An 18,965-nucleotide genomic window follows, 5' to 3' on the forward strand; every position below is an offset into this window, starting at 1 on the left:
AACCATGAATTCTTTTTTTTTTTTTTTTAACCATTTTTTTTTTTTTTTTTTGTAGAGACAGAGTCTCACTTTATGGACCTCAGTAGAGTGCCATGGCCTCACACAGCTCACAGCAACCTCCAACTCCTGGGCTTAAGCGATTCTCTTGCCTCAGCCTCCCGAGTAGCTGGGACTACAGGCGCCCGCCACAACGCCCGGCTATTTTTTGGTTGCAGTTTGGCCGGGGCCGGGTTTGAACCCGCCACCCTCGGTATATGGGGCCGGCGCCCTACCGACTGAGCCACAGGCGCCGCCCAACTATGAATTCTTAAAAGGGACAAAGAAAAGAACCAGTAATTGACCATAATAAAATGTCAATTTGTGAACTCTGTGACCAAAAATTCAAAATATTAACTTTTAAGAAAATTCCATTATCTCCCAAATAACACAGAAAAATTATTCAAAAATTTATTATATAAATTTAATGAGAGATTTAAATAATAATTTAAAAAAACAGAAATCTGGAACTGAGAAATATATTGGCTCAACTGAAAAATTCATTAGAGGTTCTCAAAAGCAGAATGGATCAAGTAAAAAAGAAAATCAATGAACTCAAATAAGGCTATTTGAAAATACACAGTCAGAGGGGAAAAAAGAAAAAAGTGAACAGCAACAAAGATCACCTACAAGATATAGAAAATTACCTCAAAAGGCTAAAGTTAAGAATTATTGTTCAAGAGGGAGCTGAGCAACATCAAGGGGTAGAAAGCTTATCTAAGGAAATAATAGCAGGGCAGTGCCTGTGGCTCAGTGGGTAAGTGTGCCGGCCCCATATACCAAGGGTGGCAGGTTCAAACCCAGCCCCGGCCAAACTGCAACAAAAAAATAGCCGTGTGTTGTGGCGGGCACCTATAGTCCCAGTGACTCGGGAGGCTGAGGCAAGAGAATCACTGAAGCCCAAGAGTTGGAGGTTGCTGTGAGCTGTGACACCACAGCACCCTACCTAGGGCAACAAAATGAAAGTCTGTCTCCAAAAAAAAGAAAGAAAGAAAAAGAAATAACAGATTGGGTGTAATGGCTCATGCCTATAATCCTAGCATCTGGAAGGCCAAGGTGGATGGGTCACCTGAGCTCAGGAGTTTGAGATCAACCTAATTAAGAGTGAGACCCTGTCTCTACTAAAAATAGAAAAAAAACATAAAAAAAAAAAAAAACTAGCCAGGCATTGTAGCAGATGCCTGTAATCCCAGCTATTCAGGAGGCTAAGGCAAGAGGATCACTTGAGCACACGAGTTGTTGTGAACTGTGACGCCACAGTACTCCACCCAGGGCAACAGAGGGAGACTCTAAGTAAAAAAAGTAAGTAAGAAAAGGAACAGAAAATTTTCCAAAACTTGAGAAAGATCCAACTATTCAGGTACAGGAAGGTCAGAGAACACCAAATAGCTCTGACTCAAATAAGACTACCCTAAGACATATAATTCTAAAAGCATCAAGAGAAAAGAAGCAAATGACTCATAAAAGGAGGAACAGACTTCTCAACAGAAACCAAAAAGCCAAGGAGGAAGTGGAATGACATTTTCGAAGTACTAAAAAAAAAAACACTTCCATTCAAGAATGCTCTATCCAGCAAAGTTATCCTTCAAATATGAAGGAGAGATAGTCTTTCCAAGACAAATAAAACTGAAAGACTTGGGCAGTGCCCATAGCTCAGTGGGTAGGGTGCCGGCCACATACACCAAGGTTGGTGGGTTCGAACCCGGCCTGGGCCAGCTAAAACAATGACAAATGCCAACAACAACAAAAATAAATAGCCAGGTGTTGTGGCGGGCACCTGTAGTCCCAGCTACGTGGGAGGCTGAGGCAAGAGAATTGCTTAAGCTCAAGAGTTTGAAGTTGCTGTGAGCTGTAACGCCATGGCACTCTACCCAGGGTGACAGCTTGAGACTCTGTCTCAAAAAAATAAAAAAAAATTTTAAACTGAAAGAATTCATTAACACCAAATCTACCTTACAAGAAATGATAAAGAGAGTTCTGTGATTTTTTTTTTTTTTTTTTTTTTGAGACAGAGTCTCAAGCTGTCACCCTGGGTAGAGTGTCACAGCTCACAGCAACCTCTAAGTCTTGGGCTGAAGCGATTCTCTTGCCTCAGATTCCCAAGTAGCCAGGACTACAGGCACCTGCCACAACATCCAGCTAATTTTTTTGTTGCGATTGTCATTGTTATTTTAGCTGGCCCAGGCAGGTTCAAACCTGCCAGCTTCTGCGTATGTGGCCAGCACCCTACTCACTGAGCTACAGGCGCTGCCAGAAAGTTCTATGATTTTTAAAGAAAAATACACTAATGTGCCTCCCCTGCCCCACAAAAAAAATGAGGTGGGGGTAATAAAAGGTGGTAAAATTAAGTACACAATGATAAAATCAAGTGCACAAACAAATCCAGAATATACTGACACTGTAATTATGGTATGAAATCTACTCATTTCTCTATTATAAATCCCAAAATACAAATACATCAAAAACAATAATAGCTATAGTAACTTATTAAGAGATGGTACAAAATATGCAAATTGAAATAACTAAAAGTCAAAATGTGAGAGAGACCGTTAAAGTCTAGAAGAATTTTTTCTTCTTTTCTACTAGTTTCTTTGTGATCTAAGATCAGTTGTCATCTCTTTAAAATAACTATAAGATGTTTTCTGTAAAATTCATGATAACCACAATGTAAAAACCTATAATAGATTTACTAAAAATTAAAAGCAACAAATTGCAACATACTACCAGAGAAAAATCACTTAAAACACTAAGAAGAGAGTAAGAAAGAAAAAAAGGAGTTACAAAATAACCAGGAAACAAGCAACAAAATGGCAGTATTAAGTTCTTATCTATAGAAACACTGAATGTAAATGGATTCAATCCTCCAACTAAAAGGCAAAGAGTAACTAAATGGATGAACAGGTAAGACCCAACTGTATGCTGCCTACAAGAAACACACTTCACCTATAATCCCTGGAAACAATCTCACATATATGGCTAAGGAGATATCTAAGGAGTCATTCCTATGGTGTTTAAAATGATATAGAATTATTAAAAGAAATAATCAAGGCTCAGCGCCTATACCTCAGTGGCTAGGGCACTGGCCACATACACCAGGTGGATTCGAACATAGTGCGGGCCTGCCAAACAATAACAACAACAACAACAACAAAAATTGGCTGGGCCTTGTGGGGAGCATCTGTAGTCCCAGCTACTTGGGAGGCTGAGGCAAGAGAATTGCTTAAGCCCAAGAGTTAGAGGTTGCTGTGAACTATGATGCCACAGGACTCTACCAACGGCGACATAGTGAGACTCTGTCTCAAAAAAAAAACTCGGCACCTGTGGCTCAAGCAGCTAAGGCCCCAGCCACATACATCTGAGCTGGCAGGTTCAAACCCAGCCTGGGCCTGCCAAACAACAATGACGGCTGCAACCAAAAAAATAGCCGGGCATTGTGGTGGCACCTGTAGTCCCAGCTACTTAGGAGGTGGAGGCAGGAGAATCACTTGAGCCCAGGAGTTGGAGGTTGCTGTGAGCTGTGATGCCACAGAACTCTACCCAGGGTGACAGCTGGAGGCTCTGTGTCAAAAAAAGGAAGAAGGGGGGTGGAGGAAGAGGGAGACAAAGAAAGAGAGAAAGAGAGCGAGAGAGAAAGAGAGAAAGAAAGAAAGAAAGAAAGAACGAACGAACGAACGAACCAAGCAACCAAAAGGTCCACCAATACACTGGAATACTCTAAAATTGCTAAGATGAATGAATGGATAAATCTCAAAATCACTGAGTGGCAAATAAAGGCAGTAAAAATGTATCTACAGAACGATACTATTTACACATTTTAGAAACCCAAAAAGAATATTTTGGTTGTCACAGATATACAACATATATTTAAAAAAATTTTAAGTGCATAGGAAGCAAAGATTACCTCTAGAAAGAAAAGGTGGGAATGGGGAGTAGGAGGGAGGAATTCACACTAACAATATCTGTACTTTTGTATTTCTTTAAAGAAAATTTTGAAGCAAACATTGCCAAAATGTTACTATTTGAAAAATATAAGCTGTATACAGTGGCTCACACCTATATATCCAAGTACTCTGAGAGGCTGGGGCAGGAAGATCGCTTGAATCCAGGAGCTTGAAACTAATCTGAGCAAGAGGGAGACCTCATCTCTACCAAAAATAGAAAAAATTAGCCAAGCATTGTGGCAGGTGACTGTAGTCCCAGCTACTCAGGAGGCTGAAGCAAAAAGGATCACTTGAGCCCAGGAATTCAAAGTTGCAATGAGCTATGATGATGCCAGCTGCTACACTCAACCCAGGGCAACAGAGAGAGGCTCTGTCCAGAACGAAAAGGAAAAAACCGAAAGGAGAGGAGAGAAGGGAAGAAGAAGGCAGAGGAAAGGAGATGAAAAAGATAGGTGGAATATACAACAAATATTGTATTATTTTCTGTCCTTTAGTAAATTTTAAGTATTTTATGTTACATGTTACACAGAAAAGGTCTGGCAATATGTCTAGTATGTCTGTCTGCTATCCTGTAGAATAGGGACAGAAACTTAAAAAGATCTTTGTTTATAATGGCAAAAAAAAAAACCTGAAAACAGAATTAGTAAAATAATAGCCATACAATGAAATGTCATGAATCATAAATAAATGATAGTTCAGAACTATGATTACTGATGTTGACAGCATATTAAGCAGGGGGGATAAAACAGGCTATAAAATTACGGATTCTCAACTAAGGCATTAAATGGTTAAAGGAACCTTCTCCTATGTGCACAAACAGGCCAAAATTTCATCAATAAGCCTGCCATATTTTAATCTCTTATTAATTAGCATCTATAGAAATATGTTAACTACAGGGAGTCTGATAATAAAAAGGACATAGAGTTTTGAACAAGAAAGATACTGCCATAATACCTACACAGAACAGCTACATTCAAAGTCAAAAACAATCATTTTCCAGTATTGGTGTCAACAATTCCCAACTTTCCAGAAAAGACTTGTTCTATCTCACCATAGAGTAAAAGATCTACCAGCGCTAGTACAGTAGCATAAACTGTTGGTCATACGTACAGAAGAGCCGGGTACATGTTATTATAGACAGTATACACACGTACAAAATAGATTAAGTCAGTTGTTGTAAACAAAGAAACCCAAAGATATACTTACAAAGCGGTGCCATAAAAGAATGGCATTTTGAATTTTGAAGGAGAGTCAAACATTTTCTCCTACTACATTCATGACCTCTGATAAACGGGAAATAGAGTTAGGTACTCTAAAACATGTGCTCCATATTTTTTTAAATTAAAAGTTGTCCTAAAGGTCTAAGAATCATAATAGATTCTGTTTTTATAGAACCTGCAACACCATACAATAAAAGGTGGGGAGTCAGGATCTTAGGGGAAATACTTCCGTTATTATCCCTTTACTGTGAAAATATTTATTATGTTCTTTATACCTTGATGAAATATTTTAAAAACTGTTAAGACCAAAATACACATACTGCATTTATTATATAAAAATTAAGATGGGCTCAGGCTATACAGCAGTAGTTAGATGTAAAGGGTAATAAATTTTGCCTTCCAGAAGAGTTGATTTTTAATTCTATCACCCTTTGAGAGAAGACATCCCAGCTCGCATAATTTCATCAACCAGGAGAATGTTGGTGGCAATCACTGTGCTAAGGAAAAAGATGAGAGAGTGAGTAAAGCCTACGAACCCACCCTTATCTTTTTCTGCCAGCAATCTTCAGCTATGAAGAACACTTTGTTCTTCAATGATGATAGAGTGAGATTTTAGGAGACAAAACTATTATAAATACAAACACCACCCCTTGTATTATAATTCCAACTCCTTTGCTGATAAGGTGGAAGCCTGATTTATATTTCAAAAGAACTGAGCTTACTTGTAGCATATCATTTGATTTTCCCCACTATGCAAGCGCTATTATTTCAGTAAAGTTTCCTTTCCTTTCCTCTTCGAATAAACAAAAAGATTAACCTTTCCTTTAACTTACACTGCTGGAACTAAAATATAAAGAGACTGCGAAATTACAGACACTGGTCTTAATAACTGAATACTACACCTTTTTCACACATTTGAAAATTTTTCCACTATAGATGAAAAAGTAGAAATATTTTAATGTTATTAATTACACCTTTAAGGGACTTTCTCCTTATGTTAATACAATCTTACCAAGAGTGAAGAAGCTGTTTTTTAACACAGTAATTATCCCAAACTCCTGCATCTGCTGCCACCATTGGCTCACCTGCAAAGTAAAAACTAACAATTTTCATATACAATCTATTAATGTTGATTGGAATAATCTAACAATATTTAATACACCACCAAAACTACTTTTGTCAAGGTCATCAATGCCCTCCACATTGTTAAATCCGTGATCAATTCTCAGGCCTAATCTATTAGCACTTAACATGGCTGATCACTCCTGCCCACTGTATCTTCACTTGTCTTCCAGGACACCACACTCCTCTCGTTTTCTTTCTTTTGCTCACGTGGCTCCTTTGCTGGTTCCACCCCTTCCCTCCTGTGCTCTTAATGGTGGAGCATCCAAAGGTTCAGTTCTAGGCTGTTGCTTTTTCTCTGTACACCTACTTCCTGAGAGAGTTCATCCAGTCTTCTGGATTTAAACCATATATACTTGATGATTCTCAATCTTAAATGTCGCACCTAAACCTCTTCCTTGAGCTCCAGATTCATATGTCCAACTGGCCATTTTACTTGAAAGATTATAGACACTTCAACCTTGACTTTGCCAAAACTGAATGCTAATGTGTCCTCACCCACAGCCTGCTCTACTCAAAGTCTTCTCCAACACAGTTGATGAAAACTCTAACCTTCTACTTGTTCAGTTGACTCCTCTCCACAGAGTAAAGAGTAGTCAGGGTTATCCTGTTAAATGTAATTGATCATGTCACACCTTGCTCAAAATCGCTTCCTATTCCACTATCACAAAAGCCAAAATCCTTACACTGCCCCCCACACCCCTGCGTACTCTGACCTTCAGTCACCTCTCTCACCACCCCCTCCTCCTCAGAAACATCAGACACTGGCTCTTCCACTGCCAGTTCCCTCTCCCCAGAAGGCTTATCCTGAGGTGCTCTCATGGCTAACTTCCTCACTTCAACTTTTTTCAATAAAAATCTCCTCAGTGGAGCCCATTCTGACCAACCTCTTTAAGTTACAATTCTCTCTCCAACCCTCCTGTACTAGCATTCATAATCATCCTTATACTGCTCTCTTTTTTAAATGAATTTATTACTTTCTAAAATTCTAAAGGACTTTATTTACTAAGGTTATCATTTACTGCTTATCTTCCCCCACTACAACATCATCTCATAAGCATAGATATTTTTGTGTGTTTTGTCCCATGTGAATCCCAAGAAGAAAATTAACATTTCAATAACTATTTCTTAAATGAATGAATGACTATTTTCTTTTTCTTTTCCTCTTTCTTTTTTTTTTTTTGTGAGACAGAGTCTTACTATGTCACCCTCAGTAGAGTGCCATGGCGTCACAGCTCACAGCAACCTCAAATTCTTGGGCTTAAGTGATTCTCTTGCCTCAGGCTCCAAAATAGCTGGGATAGGAGCCCGTCAATGCCTGGCTATTTTCTTGTTGCAGTTGTCGTTGTTTAGCTGGCCCGGGCCGGGCTCAAATACCTGGCAGTCTCAATGCATGTGGCTGGCGCCGTAACCACTGTGCTACAGATGCCGAGCTATGAATAACTATTTTCTTTTTAAAGTAAACTAAAGGCATCCAATATTTGAACATTAAAGTCCCCCAAACCTCCACCCCTTTGCTAGAAGATCTGGATAATTGAAGAATAACCTTTCTTTATAACCAAGAACAAATAACCAAGCAGCTGATTTTTCTTCACCTTCTTACCTGTATTCAAATCTATGCCAACAAGTTGCTTCGAATCTAAATGCTCAGCCTGAACTTTTACGAGTGTCTCCTGTGGGTCATAACCAGAATTCTGAGCAAGAACCTTTATAAATAAAAATAACAATAAATATATGTGTGGGATACTTTAACATAAATGTTTGAATATCAAATATAATAACAAAGCACTACTCTTTAGTCTTATGAAAACACATTCATAAGACAGTAAATATTTCCTTTTTGAAGAATTCCATTCTTAATCTAAATCAAATTATTATTTTGTCTATCTAGTAGTTTCTATATTTAAACACTTCTGCTATGCACATCACAATAAATTCTGAGGAAATTAGAGTTTTCTCACCTCCACACCACTACATTAATTTCCCTCTTTGCAGATGATTTTATTTCAATGTGGAAGGAAGCAGCACAGTCTAGCGCCTGAGCCACACTGCTCCAGTTTTCCCTAGAAACTTGCTAAGGGAAACCCGTGTGCATGTACATGCAGCACCTCTGTGCCCCTCATCTCACAAAGAGAGCCACGACCTATGGCAGAAGGAGTGGAAATACCTGTCCTCCAAACCAGGCTCATTTCTAAGTGGTCTGAAATCACCAGCTATTGGGGTAAAAGGTGCTACCAGGGGATACTGGGTTTACCAATTTCTGTCAACAACAGGATCATTACTTACTGACTTTATTGACTTTGCTGCTTTGGGGAAAAAAGAAATGGAAATCCCACTCAAAAAGACTCTACAAATCACAAATAATTCTAATAGCAGTTATCAAAGAGACTTTTTTTAGTATTGTTAGCAATGTTTTAATTTATGGTAATAGCATATTTGAAGTCATTTTTCTGCGTATCAGTGGTTCACAACAAAATTAGGGCAAAGAGAAAGTAATGGTAGTTCTCTGTTCTTAAGCCATCATGTGGAAAAAAACCTGGTTTCTCTCCTTTTCTAGTAATTATAATGACAATAACAAATGCAAGGTAGTATTTGGGAATGCTAACCAGCCTCAAGACCTCCCTTTCCACAATTTAAAATGATTACACTTTGGTTACCACCAACAAAGTAGCTACTCTCAGATGTAATTAAATTTTAAGTTCTACACTTTTCACTATGATTAGTTAATCATGGACCACTTCTGAATGAAACTTTTGGAACTACTTTAACATCTGGAGTTCAGAAAAGGAAACAAGGGGATAATTTAGTTATTTCATGAAGCTCCTGCAAGGATTCTGGGCTGTTATCCCAAAAGTTGTAAAATGTCTAAGAAAAAATTGTGTGGGGAAACACAAATAAATACCTGTCTTTCTACTCTGCTAATCATCAGATAATATGAGCAATTTGTAATCAAACACCTTTATGGCTAATGAGTTGTTTTTGGCTGTTAGGATAGCCATACCTTAGGAATAATGAGTAAGGCATCAGCGAAAGCTTGGACCCCAAGACGAGCTCTGCCTTTGATACTGTGCTTGTACACCAACAGAGCTTCAGCTATGGCCACCTCCGCTGCACCAGCCCCTGGAACCACACAACCTATTGGAGGAAAAGAAATGAGGGGTACAACATGCCATACAGGAAAAAAAAAAACACAGGGAAAAAAGCAATTAGCTATTCAAGTGTGTTCTATTACCTGGTCTACCTCTAAAATGTATTTAAATATATACAGAAATCAAATAAATTGCACAGCTCAGTAATTACTCAGTTATATGCCATTAAATAATTAAGCATGGTACAAATAAGTGGCTACAAACAGCTTATTTCACTGTTTATCCTCTGGCAAATAAGAATAGATATTTCTTTCACCATCATCTTACTTGGAATGATTCATAATTTATAGAGCAAATAACTGTGATATATGATCTGAAAAATTTTTAGGCCAAGATAATTTGGCCAGAGATTTTGGTATGAAATTCTTGGGACTCAATGATGTCCATGTGTCTTATTTATTGATTGATTTTTGAGACAGAGTCTTACTCTGTACTGTAGTAGAACCCAAACTGCTACCTGAGAAAAAAATTTAGGTTGCCTTACCATTCTTAGGCAAGAGCTTTGACTAAACACATCAATTTTCACATCAGGATATGAATTTTACATCTGCTTGTATGGTTTTATAAGGCTTATAACTCTTATTTGAATTGGCAAATTTGCTTTGGAATCATCCATCTTTAAAACAAAACAATACAACAATAATCTCTTTTTATTTCATATCATTTTTTTAATTTCTACCTTTTTCTCTGTTTCACTTCACAACATAATTGCTCAAAGAGTTGTTTACCCACAGGTGATCGCATCCTTACCTCTCAAGCACACTTTTTGAAAAGTTCCCTGTTAAACACAGTATATAATCAAAAGACTAAATGTAGACATAAACAAATGTACCCATTCAGGTATGAGGAACCTGCAGCCTCAAGGTCATATGTGGCCCTTCAGATTCCCAAACGCAGCCTCTCGACCGAATTCAAAATTCACAGAACAAATCCCTTTATCAGCTTTGCTCATTATTCCCAAGGTACAACTATCCTAACAGCCAAATAACAACTGATTAGACCCAAAGGTGTTTAATTACAAATTGCTCTAGTAGTTAGCAGAGAAGACAGACAGGAATTTATTTGTATTTTCTCATATAGTTTTCTCTTCTAGGAAAGAAAAGTAGACAACTTCTGGGATAACAGCCCAGGATTTATTCTGTAAAATTTGGATTCAGTCAAAAGGCTGCATCATAGAATCCACATGTGCGTGTGTGCGCACTCACACACACACACACACACACACACACACACACACACGTATCATTCAGCCTAAAGAAGGAAGGAAATTCTGGCACATGCGATAACATGGATGACCCTTGATGACATTATGCTAAGTGAAATAAGCCAGACACAAAAGGACAAATATTGTGTGGTTCCACTCACACAAGATACACAGAGCAGTCAAGTTCATACCAACAGAAGGCAGAGTGATGATTCCCAGGGAGTGGGGAAAAGTGAGGATTGAGAAGTTATCAGTCCAGTGGTGGACAACCTTTTTTTCTTTTCTGCCACACATTGTAAGAATAAAAGTTGTCTTGGGTGACGCAAATACACAAACCCTAATGAAAGCTAATGAGCAAAAGAAAAGTTCCATGGATGCTTTTCACAATATCTGACCCCAGAAATAAACAAAACAGTCCTCAAATAATCTGCATGCAGCCCTCAGGCCACAGGTTGGACACTCCTGGATGAGTACAGAATTTCAGTTTTACAAAGGAAAAAAGTTCTGGAAACGGATGGTGATAATGGTTACACAACAATGTGCATGTACTGTTGCCACTTAAATTGTTAAACTGTAAATTGTTAAGTTATGTACATTTCACCACAATTAAAAATAATTATTAAAAAATGTAACCCATTTACTTAAAAAATATATAATACATCACAACTGAGTAGGATTTATACCAAGTATGTAAGGTTAGTTGGAAGACTCAATATTACTAAGATAGCAATTATCTCCAAGTTGATCTATAGGTTCAATAAAATTCTAATCAAAATCCCAACAGTCTTTTTGGTAGAAATTGACAACTGAGTCTAAACGTCACATGGAAATGTCAGGGAGTTAGAATAACCAAACTACTTAAAAAAGAATAAAATGGGAGGGTTAACTACTGATTTTAAGACTTATTATGAAGCTACAATAATCAAACAACATAATTAACCACATTAAGAGACTAAAAGAAAAAAACATATCATCTCAATAGATGCATAAAAACCATTTGACAAAATCTAATACCTACTCTTGATTTAAAAAAAAAAATCGCTCAGGCATTGTTCACACCTGTAATCCTAGCACTCTGGAAGGCCCAGGTGGGAGGATCCCTGGAGCTCAAGAACGGTCTGAGCAAGAGTGAGACCCCATCTCTATGAAAAATAGAAAATATTAGCCAAGTGTCGTGGCTTTTGTCTATAGTCCTAGCTACTCAGGAGACCGAAGTAGGAGAATCATTTGAACCCAGGAGTTTGAGGTTGCTGTGAGCTAGGCTGATGCCATAGCCCTTTAGCCTGGGCAACAGAGTGAGACTATCTGGGAAAAAAAAAAAAAAACTCTGAGCAAAAACTTACAGCTACTATTATACATAATAGAGAAAGACTAAATGCTTTCTTCTAGGATCAGGAATTAAGAAAGGATGATCACTCTCATCATTTTTTTTTTTTTAGAGACAGAGTCTTACAGAGTCAGTAGAGCCCTGTGGTGTCATAGCTCACAGCAACCTCCAGCTCTTGGGCTTAGGCGATTCTCTTGCCTCAGCCTCCCAAGTAGCTGGGACTACAGGCACCTGACACAATGCCCAGCTATTTTTAGGCGATTCTCTTGCCTCAGCCTCCCGAGTAGCTGGAACTATGGGCGCCTGACACAATGCCCGGCTATTTTTGTTGTTGTTGTTGTTGCAGTTTGGCTGGGGCCAGGTTTGAACCCGGCACCCTCGGTATATGGGGCTGACGCCCTACTCACTGAGCCACAGGCGTCGCCCTACACTCTCATTTTTATTTGACTTGGTATTAGAGTTCTAGCTCATGGAATAAGGGGAAAAAAATAAAAATATCTAGATTGGTGGGAAAGAAGTAAAACTGTCATTATTCACAAAGAACGTGATCATGTACATAGATAATTCAATGAAATACATTTAAAAAGCACTAGAACTTACATAAGTGATTTAGCAAGGTTGCAGAATTCAAGATCAATACACACACAAGGCTTGGCGCCTTGTAGCTCAAGTGGCTAAGGCACCAGCCACATACACCTGAGCTGGCGGGTTCAAATCCAGCCCCAGCCCACCAAACAATGATGGCTGCAACCATAAAATAGCCGGGCATTGTGGTGGGTGCCTGTAGTCCCAGCCACTTGGGAGGCAGAGGCAAGAGAATTGCTTGAGCCCAAGAGTTGGAGGTTGCTGTGAGCTGTGATGCCACAGCACTCTACCCAGGGTGACAGCTTGAGGCTCTGTCTCAAAAAAAAAAAAAAAAATACACACAAAAGTCAACTATCAACTATATTTCTATATATTAGCAACTAACAATAGAAAATTGAAATTTAAAAATACCATATTTAACAGCATCAAAATATATGAAACATATAGGAGTTGGTATGAAAAAAGATGTGTGAGATTCCTATATTAACAACTACAAAAATTACAGATAAATCCAGGAAGGCTCAAATAAGTGGAGAGATATATAATGATCATAAATTGGAAGACTCGATATTGTTAAGATAGCAGTTATCTCCATAGATTCAGTAAAATTCTAATCAAAATCCCAGCAGTCTTTTCAGAAGAAATCGACAAGCTGATTCTAACATTTGTATAGAAATGCTATGGAGTTAGAATAACCAAACTAACTTGAAAAAAAAAAAAATGTAGAGGTTAACACTACTGATTTTGTGTGGTGCCTGTGGCTCAAAGGGGTAGGGCACAGGCGCCATATGCCGGAGGTGGCGGGTTCATACCCAGCCCCGGCCAAAAAAAACTGAAAAAAAAAAAAAAAAAAAAAAAAAGAAAAGAAAATATAAAACACTACTGATTTCAAGACTTACTATAAAGCTACAATAATCAAGACAGAATGATATTAACATTAAGACAGACAAATACATGAACAGAACAGATAAAAGAGTACAGAAATAGAACCACACAAATATGGCTAGCTGATTTTTGATAAAGGTACAAAGGCAATTTAATGATAAAAGGATAGTCTTTTCAGTACTGAAATGACCTGATACCTACATGCAAAAAAAAAAAAAAAAAATGAACTTGGACCTATGTCACCACATACAAAAATTAACTTTAAATGAAGAACATACCTAAATGTAAAACCTAGGACTATAACACTTCTAGAAGAAAATCTTTGTGACACTAATTAGGTAAAGATTTCTTAGATACCACACCAAAAGCATAATCTGTGAAAGAAAATATGGATAAATTAGTCTTCACCAAAATTAAGAACTTCTCTTTGAAAGACACTGGTAATAAAATAACAGAACAAACTACATACAAAGAAATAAATTTATAGATTATATTTGAAAAAGCATGTGTATCCAGAATACAGAAAGAACTCTCAAACTCAACAATAAGAAAACAAAAAGCCTAATTTTTTAAAAGACAAAAGATTTTAACAGAAACTTCACCAAGATAGGGCTGGGTGTGGTGGCTCATGCCTATAATGCTAGCACTTTGGGAGGCTCAGGCAGAAGGATCGCTTGAGGCCAGGAGTTCAAGACCAGCCTGAGCAACATAATAAGAACACTGTCTCTACAAAAATTAGAAAAACTAGCCAAGTGTGGTGGCTTGTGCTCTGTAGTCCCAGCTACTTGGGAGGCTGTGGCAGGAAGATCACTTGAGCCCGAGAGTTTGAGGTTGTAGTGAGCTATGATGACACCACAGCCCAGGCAACAGAGTAAGACTCTTGTCTCAAAAATAAATAAATAAGACATATGGACATCAAATAACACATGAAAAGATGCTCAACATCAGTGATCATTAGGAAAATGCAAATTAAAACCACAGTTCTCAATTTTAATGCAAATTAAAAACACAGTTTGTTGGCTAGGCACCTGTAGCTCAGTGGCTAGGGTGCCAGCCACATACACCAGGGCTGGCGGGTTGGAACCCAGCCCAAGCCTGCCAAACAACAATGACAACTACAACAACAACAACAAAAATAGCCAGGTGTTGCGGCAGGTGCCTGTAGTCCCAGCTACTTGGGAGGCTGAGGCAACAGAATCACTTAAGCCCAAGAGTTTGAAGTGGCTCTGAGCTATGCCACCATGGCACTCTACCGAGGGCAACATAGTAAAACTCTGTCTCAAAAAAAAAACAAAAACAAAAATACCACCCGTTTATCTTTTTAATTTTAAAAAGGCTAAAATTAAAATGACTGACCATATTAAACACTGGTAAGGATGCAGAACAACTAGAACTCTCATACACTGCTGGTAGGTGTGAAATGGTAATTTGAAGAACAATTTGGTAGTTTCTAAAAAGTTAAACATACATACCTATGATAGCCATTGCATTCCTAGGCATTTACCCAAGTGAAAGGAAAACATATGTCCATAAAAACACATACAAATATTCATAGTAGCTTTGTTTGTAAATAATTGAATATCCATCAATAGTTGAATAAATTATAGTATACTCACATAATGGAATACTATTTGCAATAAAACAGAATTAACTACTGATAGATAAAATAATATCAATGAATTTCAAAATAATTACATTATCACAAAGCCAGACTCCCCCCTCCCCAAAAAAGAGTGCATATTCTATTATCCCATTCGTATAAAATGTTAGTGACAGAAAGTCACTATCATCTACAGTGACAGAAAGCATACCAGTGGTTGCCTGGGGATAGTCACAGGGGAAAAGGCGGAAGGAAAGGATTACCAAGGGACACTGAGGAAATTTTGGGGGTGATGGATATGTTCATTATCTTGATCGAGGTGATAATCACAGATTAAATAAGTTCAGTTTACTGTGCATCCATTCCACCTCAATAAAATATTTTAAAAATCTAAGTGAAAAAATAAAAAATCTAAGTGATGAAAGTAATAAAAAAAATTACAGTCCATTCATTCTCCTACATATTCTAAACTCTAAGAATAAGGTTGAATTACCAAAGGCTTCATGTTTGGGTCATAGCCGATCCTGCTGAAAAGAGAGTTCCGCTAACTCTCATCAAAAGTGACCGCTAGTTGGGTGCCCATGCTCAGTGGTTAGGGCACTAGCCATATGCTCCAGGGCTGGTGGGTTCAAACCCGGCCCAAACCTGCTAAACAAAACAAAACAAAAAAATAGCTGGGCATTGTGGCGGGCGCCTGTAGTCCCAGCTACTTGGGAGGCTGAGGCAAGAGAATTGCTTGAACCCAAGAGTTAGAGGTTGCTGTGAACTATGATACCACAGCACTCTACTAAGGAACACAATATGAGACGATCTCATTAAAAAAAAAAAGTGATTGCTAGCCAGGGGTGATGGCTCACGCCTGTAATCACAGCACTCTGGGAGGCCAAGGTGGGAGGAATGATTGAGGCTAGGAGTTTCAGACCATCCCGAGCAATAGCAAGACCCTATCTCGATAAAAAATAGAAAAAATTAGCCAGGTATGGTTACACAACCCTGTAGTCCCAGCAATTTGGGAGGCTGAGTCAGGAGGATCACTTGAGCCCAGGAATTTGAGGTTGCAGTGAACTATGATGACACCACCACACTCCAGCCTAGGGAGGACAGAGAGAGATTCTGCCTCTAAATCAGCGGTTCTCAACCTGTGGGTCACGATCCCTTTGAACTGCATTAAAGGTTTGCAGTATTAGGAGGGTTGAGAACCACTGCTCTAAATAAATAAATAAATAAATAAATAGTGACTATCAAAAGGAGGCAGTGATCTACATAAAGCCCATGTTACTTCCACTTCGGAAGTGATGTATTTTCAACCTCAGTAACCATATCTCTTCTAGTAACTTAAAATATTAATAGTGATTATTATGTTTGCTATATTTATATTCTTTTTTCCTTAGGTTCTAATTTTCCACTTCAACTTTTATTATACCATTATTTAATAAATATATTTTTGCTTATCAGACAAATCTGACCATCATTTGTAATGTTTCCTATGTCTCTATTTTTCTGAGATATAATTCAGATGCCATGAAGTCCAGCCTTCTAAGGTATAATTTTCAGTGGTTTTTAGTATACTCACCACTAATTCCAGAACATTTTCATCCTCCCCACTGAAAGAAACTGTTAGCAATCACTACCCACTTCCTCCTTCTTTCAGCCCTTGGCAACCACTGATTTGACCTTCCTAGACAGTTCATATAAATGGAATCATGTAATAGGTGACCTTTTATATCTGTACTTTTTGGCTTAGCACAATGTTTTCAAAGTGTATCCATGTTGTAATGTTTATCAGTAGTTTATTTGTTTTGTTGTTGAATAATAAATACTCCATCATATGATATTTGACATACTATATTTTGTTTATCCAGTCATTAGCTTATGGACATTTGGATCATTTCCACTATTTGGCTTTTATGAAGAATGATGCTATAAACATTTATTTACAAGTCTCTGTGTAGATACATGTTTTCAACTCTCTGGTGTATATATCCAAGAACGGATTTGCTGGGTCATAGAGTAAATCTATGTTTAACTTTTTGAGGAACTGTCTTCTAACAGTTCCTACCAACAATGCATTCTGGTTCCTCCCCATCCTTGCCAATATTTATTGTTGTCCGATAAATATTTTTTATTATAGCCATCCTAGAAGTTGTGAAAATGTCTCTTTGTGGTTTTGATTTTCCTTTCACTAATGACTAATGATGTTGAACATCTTTCATGTGCCTACTATTCTATTTTAAACATGTGTGTTTTTATTGAATTATCTACTTAAACTCCTTTAGAAGGAAGTTTAATTATACATTATCAATAAATAATAAATATTGATATTCTTGCATAATCTTTCTTAAAATCACATTGCACCTGAGGTCATTTTAAACAGTAAAAGAACCCAGCAAGGTGGCTCACACCTGTAATCCTAGCACTCTGGGAGGCCAAAGCAAGCAGACTGCCTAAGCTCAGGAATTCAAAACCAGCCTGAGCAAGAGTAAGACCCCGTCTCTAAAAATAGCCAGGAACTGCAGGTGCCTACAGTCCCAGCTTCTCAGAAGGCTGAGGCAAGAGGATCATTGGAGCCCAAGAGTTTGAGATTGTTGTGAGCTACAATGCCATGGCACTCTACCAAGGGTGACAAAGTGAGACTGTCTCAAAACAAACAAACAAACAAACAAACAAACAAAAAAACAGTAAAAGATTTTTGATGGTTTAAAAAAATTTTTTCTAAAAACAAAAACTGAAACTATTGCATTAAATGAGGTATTTTTCATTTCATTAACAAAAGTTAATTAAAAGAGTAGCATACTATTTTCTTTTCTCTTTTTTTTTTTAAAGACAGAGTCTCACTTTGTAGCTCTGGGTAGAGTGCAGTGGTGTCACAGCTCACAGCAACCTCAAACTCTTCGGCTTCAGCGATTCTCTTGCCTCAGCCTCCCAACCAGCTAGAACTACAGGCGCCTGCCCCAATGCCCAGCTATTTTTTTGTTGCAGTTGTTTAGCTGGCCCAGGCCAGGTTCAAACCTGCCACCCTTGGTGTATGTGGCTGGCGCCGTAACCATTGTGCTACAGGTGCCGAGCCAAGAGTAGCATACTATTAAGAATAGGAAAAACCTTTAAAATCCAAACTGCAAACTGTCCAAAGTAAAATGAGAGAATAGTAATCATTTGTACCTTTCAAAATGCCATACACACCCTGATAGATTTATCACTACTTTAAAAATATGTGAAGTTTATACCCATCACAAAAAAGAGCTTACCATCTTCAATGGCATTTTTGATGGCACGAAGTCCATCTCTTAAGGCATCCTTGATTTGCGTGAGAGTATGCTTATTTGGACCTTTAACTAACAAAGTAACAGAGCGAGGGTTAACACAGCCCTCGATAAAAGTGAACTTTTCTTCACCCTAAAGAATGACACAAAAAGATATAACATAAATATTTAATATTCATTATGCCATCAACACCTGGTTTGTGTTAGAATCCAATCTTCATGTGAATTCTTATCAAACATAACTAACAATATGTTTAAAAGTAAAGTTATATTTGAACTCTTAACAAACATTTAGGTAAATAAATTGTAAAATCTATCCTGTACATTGTCAGAACTCAAAAAAATTGAAAGATCTAGCAATTACTTTGTAAAAATGCTGTGTTCACTTTACAACCACTATTCACAGAAATACTCACTAATGTATACTCATATACAAGATCAGCATGTCCCAAACAATCTATATGGAGATCTTCAAGAGAATTCACAGGTATTCCACCACAAGCCAGAGAGAGTCTGAAATTAGATATATGTCATCATAGCTTTAGTTCTGGAAAACATAAACACTAATTTCTTAAAGGTGGAAAGATATCTAATGCAGAAAACTATTATAACTATATTGTATTGTTTGAAGATTAC

General features: G+C 37.8%; 1 protein-coding gene across 4 annotated transcripts in view; it reads right to left on the reverse strand.

Moving 5' to 3' along the window:
• Window positions 1-5,509: 5,509 nt before the first annotated feature.
• The window catches only part of CCT6B (chaperonin containing TCP1 subunit 6B), a 60,247-nt gene continuing 46,791 nt past the window's right edge, over window positions 5,510-18,965 (reverse strand). For all 4 annotated transcript variants that reach the window (XM_053570991.1, XM_053570988.1, XM_053570989.1 and 1 more), the window contains 6 exons: window positions 18,746-18,842; window positions 18,315-18,462; window positions 9,321-9,454; window positions 7,923-8,025; window positions 6,210-6,282; window positions 5,510-5,694 (listed from right to left, as the gene is read on the reverse strand). In XM_053570991.1, coding sequence (XP_053426966.1) covers window positions 5,622-5,694; window positions 6,210-6,282; window positions 7,923-8,025; window positions 9,321-9,454; window positions 18,315-18,462; window positions 18,746-18,842 — 628 coding nt within the window. In that variant the 3' untranslated portion in view covers window positions 5,510-5,621. The remainder of the gene's footprint in view (window positions 5,695-6,209; window positions 6,283-7,922; window positions 8,026-9,320; window positions 9,455-18,314; window positions 18,463-18,745; window positions 18,843-18,965) is intronic.

This window comes from Nycticebus coucang, chromosome 18, assembly GCF_027406575.1.
Source record: "Nycticebus coucang isolate mNycCou1 chromosome 18, mNycCou1.pri, whole genome shotgun sequence".
In the NCBI taxonomy this organism is placed as follows: Eukaryota; Metazoa; Chordata; class Mammalia; order Primates; family Lorisidae; genus Nycticebus; species Nycticebus coucang.